Source organism: Nilaparvata lugens, chromosome 2 (genome assembly GCF_014356525.2).
Source record: "Nilaparvata lugens isolate BPH chromosome 2, ASM1435652v1, whole genome shotgun sequence".
Lineage (NCBI taxonomy): Eukaryota > Metazoa > Arthropoda > Insecta > Hemiptera > Delphacidae > Nilaparvata > Nilaparvata lugens.
The window spans coordinates 61,121,472-61,145,932 of record NC_052505.1 but is presented as its reverse complement, the minus strand read 5'-3'; the positions used below and the strand labels follow the sequence as shown (position 1 = coordinate 61,145,932).

Sequence of the window (24,461 nt, the reverse complement as noted above, 5' to 3'; positions counted from 1 at the left end):
AAGGAACTGAATTGGATAACTTTTCCCGCGTAACAACGCTATTGGGTAGTTGAACTTGAACCGGCAAGTTCAAACGATATGCATTCATTTTATCTCTCTATAAAAGTGGAAGCTGTAGATAACACCAAGTTACTTGGAATACAAGGTACTGGCCACGTGCATCTCGATCTTTTAATGATCAGAGTCGGATGATCAGTGTGACATCATTGGTACTCTAAATATCTATTCTTCCTATATTTCCAATGTTAAATTTAGCAGCTTTGTAAGTCTTTTTCTCAAAAAGTAAATAACTTTCAAGTCCCATCGACATCTCCTACGACTCATACAATATTTATCTTTATTTTTTTTAGAAATTCAATACTTTTGGACGACTGGATCTTTCAGAATGATTGATTTTGTAAGAGCCTACATCGAATACCTGTTGCTCTCTTATTGAAAATTAACATGCTTTTCCTGGCTCTTTTGTAATTCAATTACTCAATGCTAATGAATTCGATAAATCGATCATTGAATAAGGTATTAAAAACATGAAACATTGATTGTACTATTATTTCTTTCACAATCCTTTATCTTGTCTGTGTACTGTATATCATATGTAGAATCAATAGAACTTCTTGCCTAATCCCTTAGGAGGAACTCTTTTTGTCAGGAAAATTATGGCTTTCACATACTTGATGAGGAAATAGTTTTCTGGTTGAATCTTTCTAATTGAAAACTATAACAAAAAATATAAGGGCGAATATTATATTAATGCATGGATTGCGCGTGAGGAATTCTCAATAATTGTATTGAATACTTGATCTCGTATTCTGAAACACATATTTCTAATTTAATTATTTGTAAGAGGAATTCTCAATTGGTACTTATTGTAGAACTCTCATTCTTTATTTATTTGTGAAAGGGAAAATCAACTCTTCATGATTCAATAATAATGAATTTAATGAAAATGAATCATACATTGAAAAGTATGCGTTTGAATATGAATTCATACTATAAGTATCCTACAATATATTCCTTCTAATAAACTTGATAATTCTATAAGGCAAGTGATCGGTTGAATTCCTGTTTGAAAGAATAGAAAGGATGACCATCTCTTTAATCAACTCGGAGGGCATTTCAATTCTAGAAATTGAACTCTCATAAACTTAAAACAGGATAATGTGCGTGGTAAATTCCAATTATTTTCAATCTCCACATTATTTTCCTATACCGGAAAGATAATATAGTTGGGCATATTTTAAGATATTTTTTCAAATAGCAAATTATTCAGTTTATAATGCATTTATGAATGTGAGTGTTATACTATCACCCCATACTTCCTTTTGTTCCATATATTGGGGCTTTCTACCACATAGAGTGTGAGTGATGTATATGTGATAAAAATTATGTTACTAGATTGTGCCTTGGTCACTGAGTGTAAATAATTTTGAAACCAATAAAGTTCTTTATCGAAAATTAAATTGGAATTTAATTGTTGATCAATCCAATTGATTGGTAATAACAAACGAAATCATCAAATATCATAATATAATATCATAAGGGAGGAAAGTGGTGCGCTTATCATCTTCATCCGTTGATCATCCACATTCTCCTTTCAAATCACTGATGGAATGCCCTGCACTAACAACCTTTATTCTCTGCAACCGCTCTTGATTTTACTTTTATCTAATTAATATTAGCTTTTCCTTTATATGTCTTCTGCATTGAGATTGGTATTAGAATCAATTTTGAAAGGATAGATATTGGTTGAGTTTGCAGAAGAATATCACAATGAACAAAGGAAACAGCTCGAATGTGTACAACGTAATAAATAACGAGAAAGCTCGAAATAACTATAAAGTATTCAAGCCAAGCCTAATTATTATGCTGATAAAAACAGTGATTGAAGAAGTATAGGTCTATATTATCACTCAAAGTATTACTAGGAGAAATAGGCTACATTCAGTACCTTTTTTCAACTTTATAATTGTTGGGGTATTAAAACTTTGAATAGAAAACCTCCAGTAGAAAACCTTTGAAGCCATTCATCTATTCAAATGTTGACAAATAAAATCTATTCATTCATTCTACGAGTATCCCTTCTCGTAGTAACAAATGAGAGTTCTCTATCTCCAAACCGGTATGCCCTTACATTATCGAGAATTCTGGAAGATCTAGGAGTTCAAAGGTGATGAATTTCTAAAAAAATTGAAGATAAATATTGTATAAATCGTAGGAGATGTCGATGGGACTTGAAAGTTATATACTTTTTAGAAAAAGACTTACAAAGCTGCTCAAGAAAAAAGATAAATATTGTATGTGACCGTAACACACAACTATCACCTGGTTAAAGTATGTGTATATGTGTATATCATTTTTTTCCTGAATTAAGAGTGCACTCCTAAAGGATTAAAGATGTTGAACCGGCAAGATGTTCTACTGATTCTATGTAATATACAGACAAGATATGAAGGATGTTGAGAGAAATAATATTATACTCTCATTAATGTTTCCACGTTTTTAATTCCTTATTCAATGATCGCTTTATCAAATTGATCAGCATTGAGTAATTGAATTACAAAAGAGCCAGGAAAGCATGTTAATTTTCAATAAGAGAGCAACAGTTATTCGATGAGCAGGCTCTTACAAAATCGATCATTCTGAAAGATCCAGCCGTCCAAAAGTATTGAATTTCTAAAAAAATTGAAGATAAATTCTTGTATTAATCGTAGGGGATGTCGATGGTACTGGAAAGTTATGTACTTTTTGAGAAAAAGACTTACAAAGTTGCTCAATTTAACATTGAAAAGATAGGAAGAATATACTTTTAGAGCACCAATGACGTCACACCGACCAGCTGGTTTGGATTTGTCAACGCGCATCTTTTTGTGGCCAGTATCTTGTATTCTGTATACCTTGTATTTTGTATACCAGTACCTTGTAGTACCAGTACTCTTCTTTTTCTTCTGCTTCTCCTTCTTTGTCATCTTGTTCTTCTTTTTCTCCAAATTAGAGAATTCTTAATATTTGTCCTATCATATTGAGTGATAGCTCATTTTACTCAGCTCTTCAAGGCGGTTTCAATGCATATTTCGGTTGCCTGACAAAACCTCACTAGTACCTCTAACCTCACCAGATAGGCTATATATATTTTAATGAATTGCACTGTTGACTTATTTATTACACTGTTGAAGTATTTTTGGAGCAATCCCATTCCAAAAAGTTGAGTTTATAATCATTTCATTAAAATACACATGTCTGGTGAGGTTGGTCGTGGCGAAGGCATGCGTTAGGGTTAGGTAAGGTTCAATCAGGTAACCGATATGCATTGAACCCACCTTGAAGAGCTGAGTAAAATGAACAAATAATTAAATGAATGTTTATTTCCAAAAAAAAAAAAAAATTACAAGATCAATTACACAACATATTAGATAAATTACAATAAATTACATACAAAACCTAGTTAGTTACAAAAAAATTTTATAATGTTTCCTCTATTCTACTTGTTTAGTTTTTTCTGTGTGGAAATTGACCTACTCCACTATGGCATACCATGTTCTAGAGTAAAATGAGCTATCACTCGAATTGATAAGATAAATGATATTGAAAATTATTCTCAAATTTGGGACCCCACATCTTTTTGGACAAAAAAAAAATTAATAAGCTCAATGGCTACCATACATAACTTGTAGGTTCCGAATATAATAAAAGAGAAAATTCCGATCTACCTGTACAGACAATAGGGATGTCATAATTCCAAGTTCCAACACAAACGGCAAGTTGCACAAAAGAAAATGTAATTTGATTAACATAAGATGACGTCATCATACAGAGCTGAACAGGGAAGTGGCTGCAGTGGCTCCATTAAAGACGTCATCTCATGGTTTGATTTTCTTTTATACAACTGGCTGATAGAATTTAAAGTTTTGGTTCTCCGTTCCTTGCAATATCTGTAAGGATTCTTCCAATAGGCATGATTGCAGTATTTTCTTTTGATTGAATTTATTTGATAATACATCATTTTCCAAGCTGATAGGCTGAGTGCAATTGATTTGTTGATGCACTTCATAGATTCAATTTATGATTTTTTAAGTGACATTGGAATTTTTTTCATTGATTTTTATTGTTAGCTTCATTAGTAATTTTGGAAGCTATTCTTCCAATAAGCTAGATTTCTTGTTTCAGGATTTGTTTAAATGTATAATTCATAGCTTTTCAAGTTTGATTAATTGTTTCCATCTATTTCAATTAAACTAATCTTTCTCGAAGAACTTTTGCTATTTTTTTCACTAATTAACTCTGCATGCCAAATCAAGTTTGGGATCAAGAACAATACCTGGAAATTTTAACAGTTCAGTTCCTACTTGATTGTTTGAATTTCTATTATAGGTGAACATAATTACTAGCACAACAATCATTAAGGAGTAGAGAGCTATCAACTAGACAATTTTGTACACCTGCTTCGGATTTACAACTAACTTTGAGACCAAAATCATCAGCAAAGAGAAATCCTGCTTTATCAGTGCCTTCTATATTACAAATTATGTTGTTAATATATTCATATATTAGGGAGTATTGATCCAAGTATGGAGCCTTGAGGGACCCCATAATGAACCTTTCTGCCCTTAGAGAATTGACCATCTTTGTAAACAAACTGGTTGCGGTCCTTTAAATATAGATTGATTTTGAATTGCAGCCATAATAAGAAAATTTTTCAAAAAGTATGTTATGCTTAACAGTATTGAAAGCTTTAGACATGTCATATGACCTAAAACTAACAGATAGACCCTTCTCCAAATAATCAACAACACTATTAATTCACTAAACTTGTTACTGCATTGCTAGTATTTCTACATGGCCTGAAGCCAAATTGTTTTTTAGTAAAAATACCAAAGTTTTCAAAATTATTTGAGATCTGTTCTTGCATTATGGCCTCAAATACTTTGGATATCACAGGTACAATTGTTATTGGCCTGAAATAAGGCCTGATTATATTGGCCTGAAGTTTTTCTTATCACCTTTTTATGTAGCCTACAGGTATTACCCTAACGTTTTTCAATACACTTGCAAAAATGCCCTTGTACACTAAACAATAATTTAAAAGGTAACTCAAAACTTCACTTATTTATGGGGCAGATATTTTTAAGACCTTAGAATTAATACCATATATATCTAAAAAACTTGAATTAGGTACTAAGACTATACTTATTTTCTGGTACACATAATCTGCAGTAACAGGTTGGAAACAAAATGGTACATTAGGCCTATTGCACTTATTGATGTAGTGAGAGCTGAGATGTTCACTAACTGGCACATTTTCACTGATTTCCTCAACTTTTTCGATGAAAAAGTTGTTATCATAATGTGAATCAATAGCTTCATTGTTGACATTTGTAAGAATCTTAACTAGGTACCTTCCATGCAGCTTGAGTTTTATTTTTTGAGTGCTCTATTTTGTTGTTGAAATAATTTTTTTTTGCATTCTTAATAGCAATTCTATACTCTTTCTTACAGCTCTTATATTTATCTCTAAACTGATTAGTCTTAAAAAATTCAGTGAGCTATAATATTCATCACAACTATGTTTGAGTTTCATTAAATCAGCAGTATACCATCCATCATCCAGCTTAGGCTTACTAACTTTGAAACCTCTAAGAGGATAAGCAGCATTAACAGCTGACATATACAAATCAAAAAACTTCTTAAACTTATCATTAGCATCATTAAGCAAATACACCACACTCCAGTGTATGATACTAATATTAGCCTAACAAATAAATAAGTGTTCTGATCATTAACTAACCTAACTAGCTTTTTGTTTACACTAGAAAAACTTTGAGAGTCAAATAGTAGGGCATGATGATCTGACAGTAGATGTGTAGCCTATTGATAACTCGGGTCACATGTCTGCTATCATGAATATCAGTCACAACATTATCAATACAGTGGCCTTCATTCAGTGTGCCTGGTCTAGTGATTTCATTTGTAGAAATATGGATACCAAAACATTCAAACAAATTGCAAAGATCTCTATTAAAATTATCATTCACATTAAAGTTGACATTGAAATCAGCACATAATATTAAATTATAGTTACATTTATAAATGGCACATAATATATCATTAAGACAGGATAGAGAGTTGTTAAAAAAACTAACATCATTATTATAGGGTCTGTACAATGACAAAACAATTATTTTCTCATTTGGAAGTTCAATTTCAGCAGCTTCACAAACTATTTCTATAGAAAGTTCCTTTACTATGCTTAATTCTTTGAATTCCAATTTATTAATTAGAAAAATTGCTGCTCCACCATGAATGGAATTTTTTCTTCCATAGAAGGACCCAAGTTCATAGCCAGGTATTGTAAGATAGCTACAGTCATCGTTTGTTAACCAGTGTTCACAAACAGTAATATTATCTTAGCATTATAGTTATAACATAAGAGGGAAATATATTTTAATTTGTTTTATATACCCTGGACATTCAAAAATGTAGTGTTTAGAAAAGCTTCATTAGCTGTTAATTATCATTAGTCCCAGGCCAGGATTGATATCGTTTGCATATCAATTCCTAACTTTCGACCTATTAACAGAGTTATTTATATTAAATTACATGGCTGAAGAGGAATGATTTTAGGACTAACTTGACTTTTATGATCTAAATATTTATTTACACAAACTTTTACTTTTAATTTCTACTTTTGATGTGTCTTATTCTTGATTTCGTTTCAAAATGTTGATAACCTTGAAGCATTACTAATCTCATAAGGAAATAATTGAACAAGAAGCAAGCTAAATAGTACAAGTAATTATAATAATTCAAGTACAAGTTATAATTCTATAACTGACTTACCTTTCAAAGCTGGATTCGAAATTTGATCACTGCTTGAATAATCTTTTTGGACATTTTGACACAATCACAACAACACAAAACACAATATCACTTTCACTCTGCAGGTGCAGACACAGACAGCTGACAGACGAGGCCTAGAGAAGAATATTCCATTCACATTCACAACAGAAACGGCGCGAACTTCAATACATAACCTCAAATCAAGTTCAGTCTGAATAAATGGCGCGAAAGCTCAGACCCACGAGAGTGAACTATTATACTCCATTACACAAATGCCATATCATGGTAGGTCTGTGGAGCAACTGAAGATGCTTGGACCAACTTACTCGAACAGACCAACACGAGTTGTACATATTTATACAAACGACCCACTTTGTGTTAAGGAATGAACCTATATATATATATATTTGGAATGCATTCGATTGTTTAATTATTTTTTTGAATAAAGAATATATATATATATATAAAGAATAATATAGAATTTATATATATATATATATATATATATATATATTATATATATATATATATATATATATATATATATATATATATATATATATATATAATATATATATATATTCTTTATTCAAAATATTAATTAAACAATCAAATGCATTCCAAAAAGCTAATACAATATTGTTTCCTAATTTCTAATATGTTTTCCCTGTAGGCTACCCTGTGTGGGGGCACTTGAATATATATAATAAATTTTTATACACAAATTTAAATATTATATCATGAAGAACATAATAATTGAATATGGTATTATATTGAATTAAATCAATATGTCAATTTATAATCATTCTTGCATTCTTGCACACCTTCATATGCAAACACATTCACACATGCACACATTCACACATGCACACACACACACACACACACACACACACACACACAACACACCACACACACACCACACCACACACACACACAACACCACACACACACACACATACACACACACACACACACACACACACACACACACACACACACACACTTACACAAAACTTAAAACTATGTACGGAGTGTGGTTGCTGTTTTTTTTTTTTAATATTTAGTTCAATTTTATTCATAGTCAACGTTTCGTTTTTTTTTCAAAGTGCTGATGTAATTAGACCATAAATTAATGCATTTTGAAGAAAGAGATAGTGATTGAAATTTAATACTGTCTTACTGTTTATGCATACCGGACGGGATTTGTGAGTTCAATGATCTTTGATTGTTGCAGTGTTCATGTCGTGTAATGTGTAAATTATACACAATTTATACCTATATTAATTTAGTAAAAAAATCATTCGCGTTGTCTACTTTTAAATGAATTTCTTGATTTCTTTCCTAAATAACTGACGTGACGTTATTTTCCTTGTTACTGGAAGTGAATTGAATATTTTTATAGCTATGTATTTGAAGTGTCATCTGGAATGATCTAATCTTGGTTTTGGGAGGTTAATGTCCTGTGAATTCCTGAGGTTTATTCTTTCTCTCATCTGTTGAATATCGAAATTATTTTCAGCGAAATCTAGCATTGCTTTGAATAAAAAAGAATGTCTCACTGGTAATATTGATAGTTCTCTGAAGAGCATCATTGAACTATATTGTTTAGGTTTATTACAAATTATTTTTAATATATGTTTCTGACCAGTAATCACAGGTTTAATATGAACATTGTATGCACTCCCATAGCATATTATTCCATAATTTATTCTAGAACCAATAAACCAATAATTGCATATTATATTGTAACAATACTTCTTTTGGACATAACTGTCTGAGGTAATAGAACTTCCTTATGTATACAAATAACTCAATTTTTTATTGACAGACGACGAAATTATCATCTGTTTTTCCAAGGTTGAATTATCCTTTCCATGTCCTTCAGCGAGTTTTCCCAGAGATGAGACCTAGTGCAATAGAATTTTTATATCATAAACCTACTATGTTCCAAATTTCGTGAAAATCGTTAGAGCCGTTTTCGAGATCTGTTGAACATAAATAACCATATAAATAACCAGATATATATATATATCTATATATATATATAAAACACGTTCACGGTTCACGTTCATTAAAACTCAGTTTTTAAAAAGAAATTTTATTTGCAAAATATACATGTTAACACATCAAGTGGCTGGAGTAGACTAACTAAAATGAGCGCGCTGAGAGCGACACTAAGCGGTACTGACAAAAATAGTAGTCAGCACATCAATTGTTTAAGTTTACATAATTCCTCCCTCCTTAAGTTTTTTTCGTCCCGAAAAATAAATTTGGGACACTCAAAAATTACAAAAATTAAAATGAAGTTACAAATTAAAGTTTACTAACTTAGATCTAATTTCTAGGTGGTACAATATAGCTTATGGTAGGGGTTGATGATATTGGTACTTGTGTATCAATTTGGTAATTTAGTACACTGGTTGGCTTCTTTAATTTGTAATAAACAATTATCAAAATTACAAGAAGTATAAATGTACTTAGAACAAAAATTACAATGTGGCGTGTCTTAAGGACGAAAGAATCTTCAAAATTTATAAAATCAAAATCTCTAGGTTCAATATCATCAAGTTCACTAACATCTTTCAAATCGATAAGTTTAGTATGAATTTTATAATCACAATCAATTATTTTTGTCTGAGGAGAAACCATTTGAGGTTTAATGAAATTATATTTACTACCTGTATCGATCAAAATTCGTGAATCATTGTAATGAATATGAGGAAAATCAAGAGAGATCGTATTCAAATCTAATACTACGTTTTTGGATTGTTGTTCGAGCCTACTTCTAAAAAATGATTCATTTTCTCGCAAAGGTCACTTACAGCATTTTCCATAGAACTCATTCTAGCATTCATGCTTTCAAATTCGGAAAACTCATTTTCAGAAGATTCAATATTGTGAACTGGAAACTTTTGAAAGTTGGAAACTGTTCTCATGCTCACATCGTTTGATTTTTGATTCAAATTTTGGTTGTTATTATTGAAGTTTGCATTTGGATTACGATTGAAGTTGTGATTTTGGAAACTTTGTCCATTACGAAATCTACTTTGAAAGGATTGTCCTCTGTTGAAATTATTTTGAGGCTGAGAGAAATTTCTCTGATTGAAATGATTTTGAGGTTGAGAAAAATTTCTCTGATTGAAATTGAAATCACGATTTTGAGATTGAGAGAAGTTTCTTTGATTTGAATTGTTTTGGTTTTGAAACTGATGGAAATTTTTCGAATGCGAATTTTGATTGGAATTTGACGAGTTTTGTTTTCCTTCAGATTTACTGAAAGTTTGATTCATTTGTGTTACATCAGTAGTAAATCCTAAATGTTTCAAATAAGCACTACTCTTATTGATAATAGCCTGTCTTGCATCACTGAGGTATTTGATTCCTAGCGTTTGTAGGTGAGCTCCAAGCTGGTGGTTGATTCCTTCGACTAAAATCATTACAATTTGTTTATCCAACTGAGATGAGATAGTTTCAAGAATTGGACCAGTTAGTCCATCGAGTTTGTGTCTTTAGATAATCACGGTTCTTTTTTGTTGCAGTCTATTTATGAATTGAATAGGGTGTTCTTTTTGGTGTGATTTCATAGCAAGCAGTTCCATAGTTAATTGTTCTACTGTCCTATCATCAGCAAAGTTGTTTTTCAAAACATCAATCAAATTTGAGAGGTCATCTACTGTACTGTTGAGGATTACATCTTTAGCAGGTCCATGTAATTTGTTTTCACAATAGTGAAGGAGAATCCAATGATTGTCTGCTGCTTCCGCGATATGATTATTACAGTAGTCATTTTTCAATTTTTCGACAACTTCAAGAAAGCTAAGTAGTTCTATTGGGTTTCCTGTATATTCAGGTATTATGTGTAGGTGATGTTTCGCAATTGGTCTTGAAATAAGGGGGTTATCCATTGTGCTTTCACTGTTATCTTCACTGTCACTGATTGTAGATGTAGAAGACGTGTTACCTTGAACTGTGGAGTTGGATACAGCTGCAGCCAGAGCCAGGTACGATCTTAACCTTGGCCGGTAATCGATAAGTAGTTTATGGTCTGGTCTGCTATCCTTCTTGCCTTTCTTCCCCAGGATGATGGTTGTTGGTTGTTGGTGTTGATGAGTCACTCTTCCACTTGACGGTCTCGATGATGGTTCGAATATCAGTTGCGACCCCGACTTTCGAATTTTCCGCGATCACTTGTGATTGATAATTGATCAATATAAACTGGCGGTTAAATGAACAGCACAATTTTCATGAAATTTTCACGAAAAACTCTTCAGGGTCCCTGTTCGGGCGCCAAACACGTTCACGTTCATTAAAACTCAGTTTTTAAAAAGAAATTTTATTTGCAAAAAATACATGTTAACACATCAAGTGGCTGGATTAGACTAACTAAAATGAGCGCGCTGAGAGCGACACTAAGCGGTACTGACAAAAATAGTAGTCAGCACATCAATTGTTTAAGTTTACATAATTTATATATATATATATATATATATAATATATATATATATAATATATATATATATATACAGAAATTGCTTGCTTAATATAATAGGATATCATCATTCTCAAAGTTAATTATTATTTTACAGTTTCAAGTGATTAGTGAGTGTTATGTTGTTATTCAATTTGGTTTGTGAACAATCTAAATTAGAACTTCTCTGTTTTCAAATGTTTGGACTGAAAATTGGACCTGAATTCAAGTGTATGGAACTTAACCTACTTTTTGGAATACAGGTATTAGTGTATAAATCAGAATTCGGGGTAGAAACAGTTTTGGGCCTGTTTGTCCTTCCCCAATCATTTTTAAGAATTGTATTCTGTTTATTAAATAATAAATATCGAGCGAAGCTTGGTGCCCATATTAATTGACCGAGCGAAGTGAGGACTAAGATTCAAGTCGACGGTTTTGCATTTCTCTTTATGTTTATAAATGTATGTTTTTATGTTCCGCATTTACAGGGAAACGCAGCAATAGATTTTCATGAAATTTTGCAGGTTTGTTCCTTTTTGAATTTCGCGTCGACGTATAGATACGGTTTTTTGAAATTTTGCATTTTAAGGATAATACAAAAGGAAAAGAAGTCTCCTTTGAACGCCAATATGACCGTAAAAATCAGACTAGAATTATTCGAATATCATAAATCAACTGTCTAGTGGACTATAATACTACCCATTCAAAAACATCGAACATCTTGAAAATGTATCTTTCCATCAACGTTGTAGACAGTTGCAGCCAGACCTGATAACAGCGCTCACACTCACATTCCGGGACGACACGTCACAGCACGATAGGACAGAAAGCTCTATGTTTATTTAGGATTTTCTCTAGACATTTTAAATTGATAAATTATTTATTAATTTTTGAGAAAACAACAACAGGTCAATGTAAATTACTGAGCGCGAGGTCTACTGTTCACAGAACTACTAGTAACCATATAAATAACCAATATCCAACCTCCACTTCCACCCCACGTCAACAACTTTCAGGACTTTTATTTCTGAATGGCTGGTGGTGTTGCCTGTCCGCTATGGTATACTGATAAGTATGAATCCAGCTTTATGCGCCACGGACGGGAGTGGCTTACAGCTCTTGCATGCATTGTCGGTGAGCACTTTTTTACATCCGTTCACGGATGACAACGGTTTAGAATGGTGAATGCCACACTGTCCCATACCACCCACCCCAACCACCAACACCCCTTCACCAAACACAAATATCGGAAATAATTAGAATCGGAATGCTGCATGAAAAGTGTGGTCCGGGCTTCAGTCCATACACAGCTTAGAATATTACCATAGAGAAACAATAGCATAAGTTACATAATAATACATTAACTTACGCTGTTGTTTATCTATGATATTACTTTGTCCATTTTTTAAAAATATTGATACAGTAGGCCTACTAATTTTCAATCACAATACTGTGACAACAGCAAAGGCATAAGTTAGTTTTAAAAATATCTAGTTTATACTGCTATCAAATGAGTAGCTTATTTCATTATTGTTTAAGATTTTTTTATTATTTTGTCATTCATAGGTGGATGAAAAACAATTCTATTTTAATCCCACATTATGGCCTAAAATTTATATAAACAGCTGAATTTGGAAAAATGGCATTCATGTAATAGATTGATCACATAAGATGCTATTGTGTTGGTCACATGATCAAATAATAATATCGGGGACCGAGCTTCGCTCTGGAGTACAAAAGCATAAAAAATTTATTACGAAAGAAGAAATTTTAATAAAATTCATACAGAAATGTTCTATCTAATCACAGTAAATTGAGATTAATTCCCAGAGGAATGCAAAAGTTCCCCTCACAAAGGCCCAGTTTCACAAAAGCCGGTTAAATTCCAATCCTGATTAACTTCACGTGAACCAAATCAGAGAAGACCATTTCAAAAAGATGGATCTACTGGAATTAATCAGGATTGAAAATAACCCGGCCTTTTTGCAACCGGCACTAAGTACCTGATTGAATGATTACAAAAGTTCAACAGCTGAGTCATAATCGTTAAAGCCGTTTTCGAGATCCGGTGAAATACAAACATATATACATCTAAACATATAAACAGAAGTTGCTCATTTAATAGTATAGGATAATAAGATCAAATAAGACCCTGAGATATTTTAGAATTTTAAAATTATATTCTATTCAGGTTTCAATACCCAACTTCAGTTGATACTTGAAGTTTTAAAAAACGTCTAACGTCTAAGCTCAGCCTGCAAGTGGAGGTATGATGCCTTGAGCATTGTATCCTGGGTTTTGTATAAATAAAACAATTTCAGTAGAATATACAACATTAAGTTTTTATTCAATAAATTGAATACATGCCAATAATAACATGAAGAATATCTCCCAAACTATCACTTTGAGCAAAATTGTATACTACATGTATTTGCTAAATTCAAGGTGATATGATGATATCTTTAATATGGATAAAATTCAATCTTTGCAGAAAAGTTATGCTGTCCACAACTATCCATTATTTATTTCACTCTTTTATGCTCTTGCATTATCTATTTCTATTACTATTGTATCATTTTATTTAAACCGAACTTTGATCAGCACTATTTTGATTGAACAGGTTAAACTTGCAACGGATGTCTTCTTGTTGAGTGGCCAAGAGTTGTACACAAGTCACCATTCAAAATGGAAGCTGCAGCAAGTGGATCGGGAAAGAACCAAAGCTATGTACACAGGCCTGCAAATAAAAAAGGTCGTGAAAGAGACAGGAGTCACCGAATGGTATGGCTGTCGCAGGGATACTCAACGATGTTTCGGTAAGTTTAAACACTATTTTTTGGCTTCTGTTCTGTTGGTAGTATATTATAAGTCAAGTTTGTTTCACATTGCCATTTGATCAAATACTTCCAATATGTGGGGAACGTGTTAGCACGTTGTAGATTTAGTCCACTCAATATAGACATGAAAAAGAGGGTGTGCTTGCAATTGATATTGTAGTTCTGATTTTTCAAATCATTATTTGGATACATGGGAGAAGTCCAAACCAATTTTTTCATGCAAAATTTCCTTGTGCTAGATACAGGATGACCCAAAAACCTCGTATTTCAGCCATTTCCGCCAAATCCAGTGATTGGACAGAAAATTAGTTTTCGCCTTTTCTTAGATTATAAAATTCGAACTAAATGAGATCATTCGGAACTCTCTATCTCCAATGAGTACTGAGTTATGATTTTTCAAAAATGAGTAAAATTTAAAGAAAAAATAAATTTTGGTGAATTTTAGTTATTGATCAACAATATCTTCCGATTGTTACTATTTAGATGTATAATTCAAAATCCCTCTCCCTGGGCGTAATTCTGTGCTCTACAATCTGAGATCAGTTACACCTGACAACAATGTCCCTTGTATTGTGGAAAAACACCTAATTTTTAGCTTCAACCATCATCATCAACTAAATTGTCCTCACATTATAATTCGCACAATGATATAAGTTTATGAGTTCATATTCTATGAGAATCACCCCTTAGGCAATTTCAGCCTCAACTGCTTCCATTCCAATGTGTTGAAAAGAGTCAAAATTAGCGACAAACACAATCGCAACTTTTTCATTAGAATTTTCCACTTTAACATTAACTTAGTAGTCTCATAGAATAAGCTTCAACATCAAAATCCAAATTCATTTATTGCCTCATAATAATATTCAAAAACAATACATAGTTATACAGGGTGGGTGAAAAGTCCGAGAACGGCTTAATATCTCATACACGAAGATAAATTTGACGATGGGTGTGATTGGGGATCCTACTCAAATTGAAAAAAACTACTTTATAATGACTGGTCCGCCATATTGAATGCAACTTAATTTTCTTAAATAGGAAGGTGGTCGTGTGATACATGATTTCGATAGGGAATTTAAAGAAAAAATGAATGGTGGAAACCGCATATCGATATCTCAAACCGTTTCGGAAATATTCACATTATTCAAAATTTCAAACACTTATAACTTTTGACACAATGCGCGGATCTCATCGTACTACACTTCATTCCTCTCGGCTCGTATAGAATTGAATATAGAAATTGGCCATTTTTTGTGTATTGGAATATGGGCTTACGTACCCTCAAAAATAAATATTCCATTTTCAACCGAATTTGAATAATGATGCATGATTATGAACCGCCTTGACGAGCCGAGAAGAATGAAGTGTAGTACGATGAGATCCGAGCATTGTGTCAAAAGTTATAAGTGTTTGAAATTTTGATCCTTGAGTGTCCTTAAGCGCGCCTCTCCACTAGGAAAAACTGAAATGAAGTGCATCTAACGAGTGATTCTCATAGAACATAATCTAATGAACTTATGTCATTATGTGAAATATCAATGTGAGGACCATGTAGTTGGTGATGATGGTTGAAGCTGAAAATTAGGTGTTTTTCACAATACAAGGAGCATTATTGTTAGGTGTACCTGGAAATCTATATGAGATAGAGCGCTCTACCTGATCTCAGATTGTAGTGCACAAAGATATGCCCAGAGGGATTTTGAATTATACATCTAAACAGTAACAATCGGAAGATATTGTTAATCAAAAACTAAAATTAATCAAAATTGATTTTTTCTCATTGAAATTTCACTCATTTTTGAAAAATCATAACTCAGTTCTCATTGGACGTAGAGAGTTCCGAATGATCTCATTTTATTCAGAATTTTATACAGTACTCTAAAAAAAGGTGGGAGCAAATTTTTCTGTTCGATTACGAGATTTGGCAGAAATAGCTGAAAACTGGAAAATGAGCCGAAAATACGAGGTTTTTGGGCCACTCTGTATCTAGCACAAGGAAATTTTGCATGAATAAATTGGTTCTGGACTTCTCTTATGTACCGAAATAATGCATTAAAAAATCAGAACTACAATATCAATTGCAAGCACCAATGTATATAGTGACTGGACTATATATAGTTATTTAAATTATAAAGTTGAATGATTTGCTTTGGTAAGCAAACTAAAGTTTGAATTATTGCAGTATTTCTTCCAGATTGCAATCAGTATCGTCTTCATTTCTTTAATTAGAATGTTTTTTTCTTAGATATAATTGAGTTTGTACTAAATATAACTATGGGATATATTCATAATTAGCCGGCAGGCTCACTTCGCTCGCCTTATCTGTGTAGCCTGGACCCCCGGCTGGATCATGCGCAAGTAATTTTAGTTTGCTTCCTACCTTCAAAAAGTCAAAAAAGACTTTCAGTCTCGCTTCAATCATCAGTTGATTTGATTATTAGCGCAGGGTTGCAAAATTACTATTCTTATTACAATGGATAAATTCAGTTATTTCTGAAGAAGAGACTTAGTTAAGGCTGAGACAACCGATACAACTGATACTGATACTTACGCTATCTTTTCTCTATTGTTAAGGTATTAAAAGAGTAAATTTGTATTTTAGTTCAGTTCTTTGAAATTAGGAATGATATAGAGAACTCACAAAACATTCATATCCAATCCTCTCAAGTGTGAAATTACTTGAGGAATGTAGAAGCGCTCATTGAAAATTCATGAAATGAAATGATAAATCTGAAGAGAAGAAACCCTCAGTATCAGTTTTTAACTCAACACCTCATTCATCACCTAAGATGAACCTGTGTATCAAGTTTACACTTTCAAGCTCAGTTGTTCCTGAAAACCATGGAAAAACGTACTCCTAACCCCAAAAAAGTATAAGTTGAACCAGTGTACCAAATTTGAACAATGTCTGTCTATAAGATATCGAAAAAACTGAGAAATATAGAAAAACGCTAAAAAAACGTCAATTTTGAGTGTATCTTTGCCGAAATATTAAGTCCTCTCATCGTAAAATTTTTAGACCCTAGTACCCTATTTATTTTAGGTTTTAAATTTTTAAAACCTCTGTACCTCATTTGAACGTCCTTCGATCTTCTGTCAACCTGTTCTCAAAAAATCTGAGAGAAAGGCATATGTTTGGCGTTGTCTTCAAGGTATCTACTCACGAAGCCTTTAAATTCAACATTTTTGTCCACCGCAGCTAATCCTGTGTACCAAATTTGAATATTCTCTATCAAATATTGTGAAAAAAAACTCAGAAAAAAAACCGCCGATTTCGGACGTATTTTGACGAATTTCTCTCATCATGAAATTTCTAGACCCCAGCTTAACCTCTGTCAACCTGTCAACTTTCAAATTTGAAAGTTTTCTGTCAACCTGTTCTTGAAAAAACCGAGAAAAGGGCGTATGTTTGGCATTATTGCAAAGCTCTTTTAATACAACAGCTTAGAAGCGGTTTGCCAAATTTAAAAATTATTTCCTGAAAAACACACAAAAATGCTAGTAAACGCAGGTAAAACGCTATTTTTGGGTGTATCTTCGACGTTATCTCAAACACAACAATTTTACAACCTAGCTGAACTTCTTTACTAAATTAAAACATTTAAACATCTTTAAACAAACCGACTAAATTTAAACATGTATTTATTTGCTCTCGAAAAAGCTGAGAAATTGCAAAAAACGCTGGAAAATCGCATATTTTGGGCATATTTGTGGAGTGCCATTTCGCTTCTGTATAATTTTATATTATAATATATTATTTTATTTTATATTATACGAGTAGATAAAGAAGATGAGCGTTTTCTTATTAAAAGTGTTTCATGTCCAAAATTGGAAAGAGATTCTCTGGAGATTCTCTCTTCAATGAGAAGATACTCATTATCTTGATGATGTCAAATCAAATCTATTTATTCAATGAAAAAATATACTAATGAACAAAATATTGTGAATTTTTTCTAATAGACGAATCTGTATGTGGGGAAGAGTTCTAAGTTGAGAGGTATTAGATGGAAAGACTGGGCACAGTAAGTAGCCTATTCTAAAAGACTAAAAAGTGTCCTACATGGGAATCCTGCGGTCCTGCCAAGCATCAGACTGAGGTCTAAACACTGACAGAACTGTAAAAATTCAATAAAATAGAAACTATAATGATTTGAACCACGGATAATCAAATCAAATAAAATTGTATTTCCATTCAAAATACATTTTACAGACATAAATATAAATTACAATTTTATGGAATAATTAGCATCCGCAAAGAAAGAATCTGAGCGCGGATGCGAGTTGTGCTATTTCATAAAACTAAAATACAATATTTACTAGAAATTTGATTAGAAATATGAAAACTAAAACAAAAGTAGAAGAAGCAAAAAGAAACAGTATCACATGGACAATCCTCTCGAAAAATTACTTAGCCTAACATTCAATCAGAAAGTTAAAAACTGAATACGAAACAAAAAAATCAACATTACATTGACATCCTCTAAATATAAAAAAATCACTTGATAATATCAACAGTTCCAACATCAAAAACACTCCTTTAATTACAATTGTTATATTAATTAATTAACAATCAATATTTGAATTGCATACTTCAATCAATAGTATCAATAATTTAGACAAAAAAATGGAGCACGGCCAAAATATGAATAAAAAAAAAGAAACCTATTGAAACATTGCTCCAGGTACAGTAATTTTATTACTGTTATTTATGTTTTATTTTGTGTGATCATTTCTGTTTTGATTATTACTATTAGTTTTTTATGTTTTATTATTACTATTTCGATTTGTTCTGACTATTTTTATTACTACAGTATTATTTTTTTTTGTGTTATTATTTCTGTTTTGGGATAAACAACTATCATTTAAGGTCATCATAAAGTCTCCAGTATATCACCATTTTCCCTCAACCAGGGATCTAGTTCTGTAAAATAATATTTTTTGCAGCTGATTTCTACGATCCTCGCTGGAATCAGGAGCATAACTTTATCAATTTTATATTTGAATTGCTGCCTGCATACATTTCGATCCATCCTACTCTGGTTTATGGTCATTGTTCTTAGGTTGTATGGTGTGTCTCTCATGTTGAGCCGCAAATTACATTTATTCACATATTGGATCAAACTTTTACAATACAACTCCTTAACAGTGAGCACTCCCAATTCTCTAAAAAGTTAATTACTTGGATAACGTCTAGGTTTACCCAGGGATGTTCTTATTATGTGTTTATGCACCACAAAAATTTGTTTATATGACAGCCGGCCGCTCCCCCCCAGGCCAGTATCCCATATTGCAAGACAATACAATCAATTATTATAAACACTCTGTATATTCAGTCACAAGTACTTAATTGTATTTAAATACAATTGATTGTATTGTTAGTACTGTATAATGACTATTTCAAAAATCCAATGAAAGCTATATAAATAGAACTAGGGACTTCTGCTAATGCAAATATTGATCTGAAATATTTATGTAGCTTATGGAGCATTGGATATCTATATTATTATATAAATATATATTAAAGCGAAACTAGTTGTTTTTAATTTGTGTTTTTAATCTATTATTTTATATTAATTTCAAAAAAGGGTACTGTAATACTATTTTATAAATACAAAATCGAAATGGCACTGATTTATTCACTCACTGACTCTCTTATTCATAGTCAACAGAATTAAAAGTCTACTGGACCAAAAACGTTCAAATTTGGTAGGTTTGTTCAGTTGGCCATTTAGAGGCGCACTAAGAACGGATTTGAAATATATTCGAAAGATACGCTCAAAATCAGCGTTTTTCTACGTCTTTTCAGCTTTTTAAAGTACTAATGGACTAAGAATGTTCAAACACAGGCTCAGCTGAAGTATAAAATGTATTGGTAGGGTCTTAGAATAACGCCCAAGCTCCGCGGTTTTTGGGCGAAGAAAGCTCAAATGAAAAATTCATGCAAGCGAAGCGAGCCTGCTGATATTATTTCAGGATGGTCCAGCCGGAGGTCCATCGTCTAGACGGATAAGGCGAGCGAAGCGAGCCTACCGGCTAGTTTGAAAGCATTATACAGAAAAAAATATTCCAGCAGTTGGTTAACGGCAATTTGTAATAAATATCTTCCATCGTTGTATTGTTAGTTTATTAGTTTCAACTATTAACAAATAAATGACGTATTGTTTTTAAGGCACTGTGTTGGACGAAACGCCGCAGTATCTATACGAGGGCAAATGGACGCCGCCTTGCTGCCTGGCGGGCCTGCGCAAAGTGACCCGTCACGTTGTGTCGCAGCTGGAGGGGGCGGGGGTGCGCTACTGGCTGGAGGGGGGGAGCCTGCTGGGGGCGATGCGTGCCTCCGACATCCTCCCCTGGGACTATGACGTCGACATCGGTATCTACCAGGACGACATCGGCCGCTGCAGTTGGCTGCAACGAGCCACCTCCAAGCCCGTCGCCGACCAACATGGCTACATCTGGGAGAAGGCCATCGAGGGTGAGTTTTTCCGTGTCCAGTACAGCTCCGTCAACCGGCTACACGTCGATATATTCCCCTTCTATTCCCGTAACGGTACAATGACGAAGAACACCTGGTTCAAATCACATCCTCAAGACCGGGAGTTTCCCGAACATTTCCTCAAACCGTTTTCGTCGATTGAGTTTATTGGGAGAACGGTGTCGGCTCCCAATAACATACACGATTTTCTCGAACTGAAATTTGGGGAAGGTGTCATTGAGAATCCCGAGTATCCGAATCCTCAGAAACTGTCAATGAGCAGTCAAATGAATGCCGTAAATTGATCAACTATTGTAATACGTTTTTCATATTTCTAATAGCTAAGGCTGGTCAGTAACAGTAGGACATGCATGATGGCCACACACACAAACTCATCATGTTAATCATGCAAGATTTGTCATCAGCGAGAGGCTTCTAACATAGAATTTTTATTTTATTTATATTTTTTACAGAGAAGCACTGGTTCAGAATAAACAACCAATAACTATAAATAAAGCATTGGAAAATTATAAGTTATAACGATTGAAAATTAATTCAACCTCAAATAGAGCAGCGAAAAAAATAAACAATAAAAAATCGGAAATACGAAAACCCAACCTCAAAAAATTTTGCTCGGAGTCTTACACTTACTAATGACTCATTGAGTCATTACACAACAATGTAGGACGACATGTTTATCATTCATGTTCTACCGTTGGTGGCCAGCCTCAGCTATCGTTTCTCCAACACATTTCTATTCAAAAAAGTAATTGTACTTTGAGAAACAATCAATGAGGAAACCGCGCTAATTAATCAATCATTCCAGTAGGTTATTTCATATTGCCTGTGGCATAACATAAGACTTCTCAATAACTCAATTCTTAATAAAATCTCTGAATGAGGAGTTAGATGTAACGCGCAAACAGATCAACTATTTGAACCATTCCAGTAGTTATCATGGTACTATTAGTTGATGTATAATATGTAGAACATATTTCATCTCAATAATTCGATTCGAAGTTGAAAGGCGTAAATCAAATGCTCCTACTATGTAAGTAGTTGTATATTTCTCTTCGCCTATAACTAAAGTTTACTTCATTAAATTTTAAAATGAGAGGCCAATATTGAATGAAGAAATTATATAATTATATTATGATATCGATAGTATCACTTGATTTAACGGAAAATTAAATACAATTAGAATTTCTATTTTATAAACATGATTGATTTCAACTGCTATAAATTTGAAATGAAAACAAGGCCTACATTATAGCGTGATTAATCCTTAGAAAAGCTTCGTCACAATATCATTTTAACGGTTGACTGAAAATTAGAACCACAAAACAACAATAAATTATCACTCTCTTGTTTAAAATGATTTCAAGTTATTAATGAGTTCAACTAAGTTGCTCTGAGTAACTTGAATTTGAGCTACTCAGTTTACACTGAGTAAACAGTTGACTACAAAAGCTGGTTGCATTAATGGTAAGATGGATAACTTTGTTACTTGAATATCTCATTGATCTCGAACCTAATCAAAATGTTAATGTATTCAGTATGTGATAGTATTTTCTACCAAAATGAAATGTTTTAATAATTTAATATTAGTTTGTATAGGTCCACAGTTAATAGGTGTCAAGTCCTCTACAATGAATAAAATGCCCAATTCCACTTCAGTAAAGTGGACTTTACAAATTTAGAATAAATTGTCTAACAAAAGGCACCTGAGAAATGTTTTCTCAGACTCGAGTCTTTGTCATTTTAGCGAATTCGAAGAAATCTGTTCTTATCTACACAAATTTTTATTGAATTCCTTACTCAGCACTAGTTGGATAGATTCAGAAAGACTGACTTATTTTCTTACGATTTAATGGACTGTGTATTTCAATGACCTTTCAATTGGTTTTATAGATGAAGTAATATTTGAAATACATTTAGATATAATTGACTAAATTTATTAAATAATTGTTGTCTCATAGTAAGTTCAACACCTTGTGAATATCAGTATGTAGAGATTTACTCGACTAAAATAAGATGTAAAAAGTAGTGTTCCTAGTCGTTAATATTGAATCGAAGAAGTATTATTTTGTGCCATAAATTGTTGAAATTGTGTAGCTTAATGTAGATTATTGTCTCTATCAAGTGTGCATTTCCATAAGAGTTTTCAGTACTAAAAGGTTAATCTAGGTGTGACCGTTTCGTGTCAACTTTTACTGTATTTTTAAGCACACCTTTAAATAAACAATAACATCATGTCCCAAAAAACATATCATAGAACCACAGAGCTGCTCATACTCTCTCAGATTTAAGTTTTGCTCTAGCTCTAGGGTGCTATGTCCAAAAATGTAGACTCCTCGGAAGAAACAACAGAAGATCTCCAAATGTCCATCTTTCAAAAATTGCTGATGCATATTTCTGTGATGGCTGATGGTGAACAGAAACATTTAATGAAGCTCACTGTCACCATAGAATGAGATGTTTCAACAATTTAATTGAACACACACAAAAGTATAATATGAATGAATTATTAATTGAAATCGAAATCATCCAACTGTGACGCACCACTTCAGGCATTGTGGTCACTCACCAGACTACTACTAGAGATAGTATCATAAAGTTTACATAAATATAATAATATTTAATACAAATAAATGAATGAATGCATAATAATGTATAATAAATGAAAGCATTGGCTTATACATGTACGGGATAGGGAATTCACGAATGCATCATCACGTCTGTATTACTAGACTGAATAACTTGATATTTTGCATATTGATTCTTGATTTAACGAGGATGGTTATAGACCTATGTTAAATTTTTCGAAATTTCAGTAGGTCAAGTTCTGAACTAGACCCTTGCGGAGCACGGGTTACCTGCTAGTGAATAATATAATAAACAATTAAATGATAAATTAGCAAATAAAAATACGAAAAGTATTTTAAATGTCATACATTGTAAACCTGCTCGGTTATTACTCTTGTACTCGCGCTTTGTGCTAGGCAGGGGACACCCCCAGTGGAGTGGATTGGCAGCCTCCACGCTTAACACTCCAGGTGGAGGGAAGTCACATCGCTCCATACACTGCATAGGGGCTGTTTTTTTAGAAAACTACAAATAGTACCTACTACTTATCTTTTGCAACATTGCGAAATTAATATGAAGACATCTCCTGATTAACATTGGTTTGCCATCCTTGTTTGACTACAGTAGCTATGTAGTAACTTGATTGTATAGTTATAAAATACTGTATAGTATAATATACAGTACTGTATAGTATAGTTTATACAGTACAGTATACAGTACACTATACAGTACTGTATAGTTACTGTAGCCTGACTCTAGACAAAGCAGTGTAACATTATTCAAATTAAAGCACGATATTTACTTAATTTTTTATTTATTATGCAATAGAGCAGACAATTTGATACAAACTTTCAATACAAAGCACATTATTCTGATAACCTACCGCCATTTTTCTTCCCAACTCCCTCTAGATAGATAGATATACAGGGTGATTCATAATTATGGTAAAATAATTCAATACGTGATAGTAGAGGTAAAAATAAGAAGAAAAGTTCTTATAAACATATATCCATAAACGCTTCATTAGCGAGCTATACAGGGTGAAAGATTTCGCCCGGAATTCATTTCCTCTGGTGAAATACACCGATGCTGAATTGTTTGGGGACTAGTTTTTAAAAAACGTATGGTGGATTTATATGGAAAAATATCTGAAAAATTGAATAAAACTAGTCTGGAAGCTGTAGTGTGAGTAGTTTTTGAGAAAAAAGTTGAAATATGCAAGAAATCTACGTAGAATAACACAGACTTCTACGTTTGA

The 24,461-nt window shown here is 32.8% G+C and overlaps 1 protein-coding gene across 8 annotated transcripts in view; it reads left to right on the top strand.

The window, feature by feature from the left end:
- Nucleotides 1-24,461, top strand: part of LOC111043948 (fukutin-related protein) — a 248,882-nt gene that overhangs the window by 11,528 nt on the left and 212,893 nt on the right. For 7 of the 8 annotated variants that reach the window (XM_039422344.1, XM_039422340.1, XM_039422342.1 and 4 more), the window contains exons 2-3: nt 13,926-14,121; nt 20,312-20,617. In XM_039422344.1, the coding sequence (XP_039278278.1) occupies nt 13,926-14,121; nt 20,312-20,617 (502 nt within the window). Of the gene's footprint in view, nt 1-13,925; nt 14,122-20,311; nt 24,213-24,461 lie in introns of those variants that run through there. The other variant, XM_022328990.2, reaches the window with a different exon arrangement.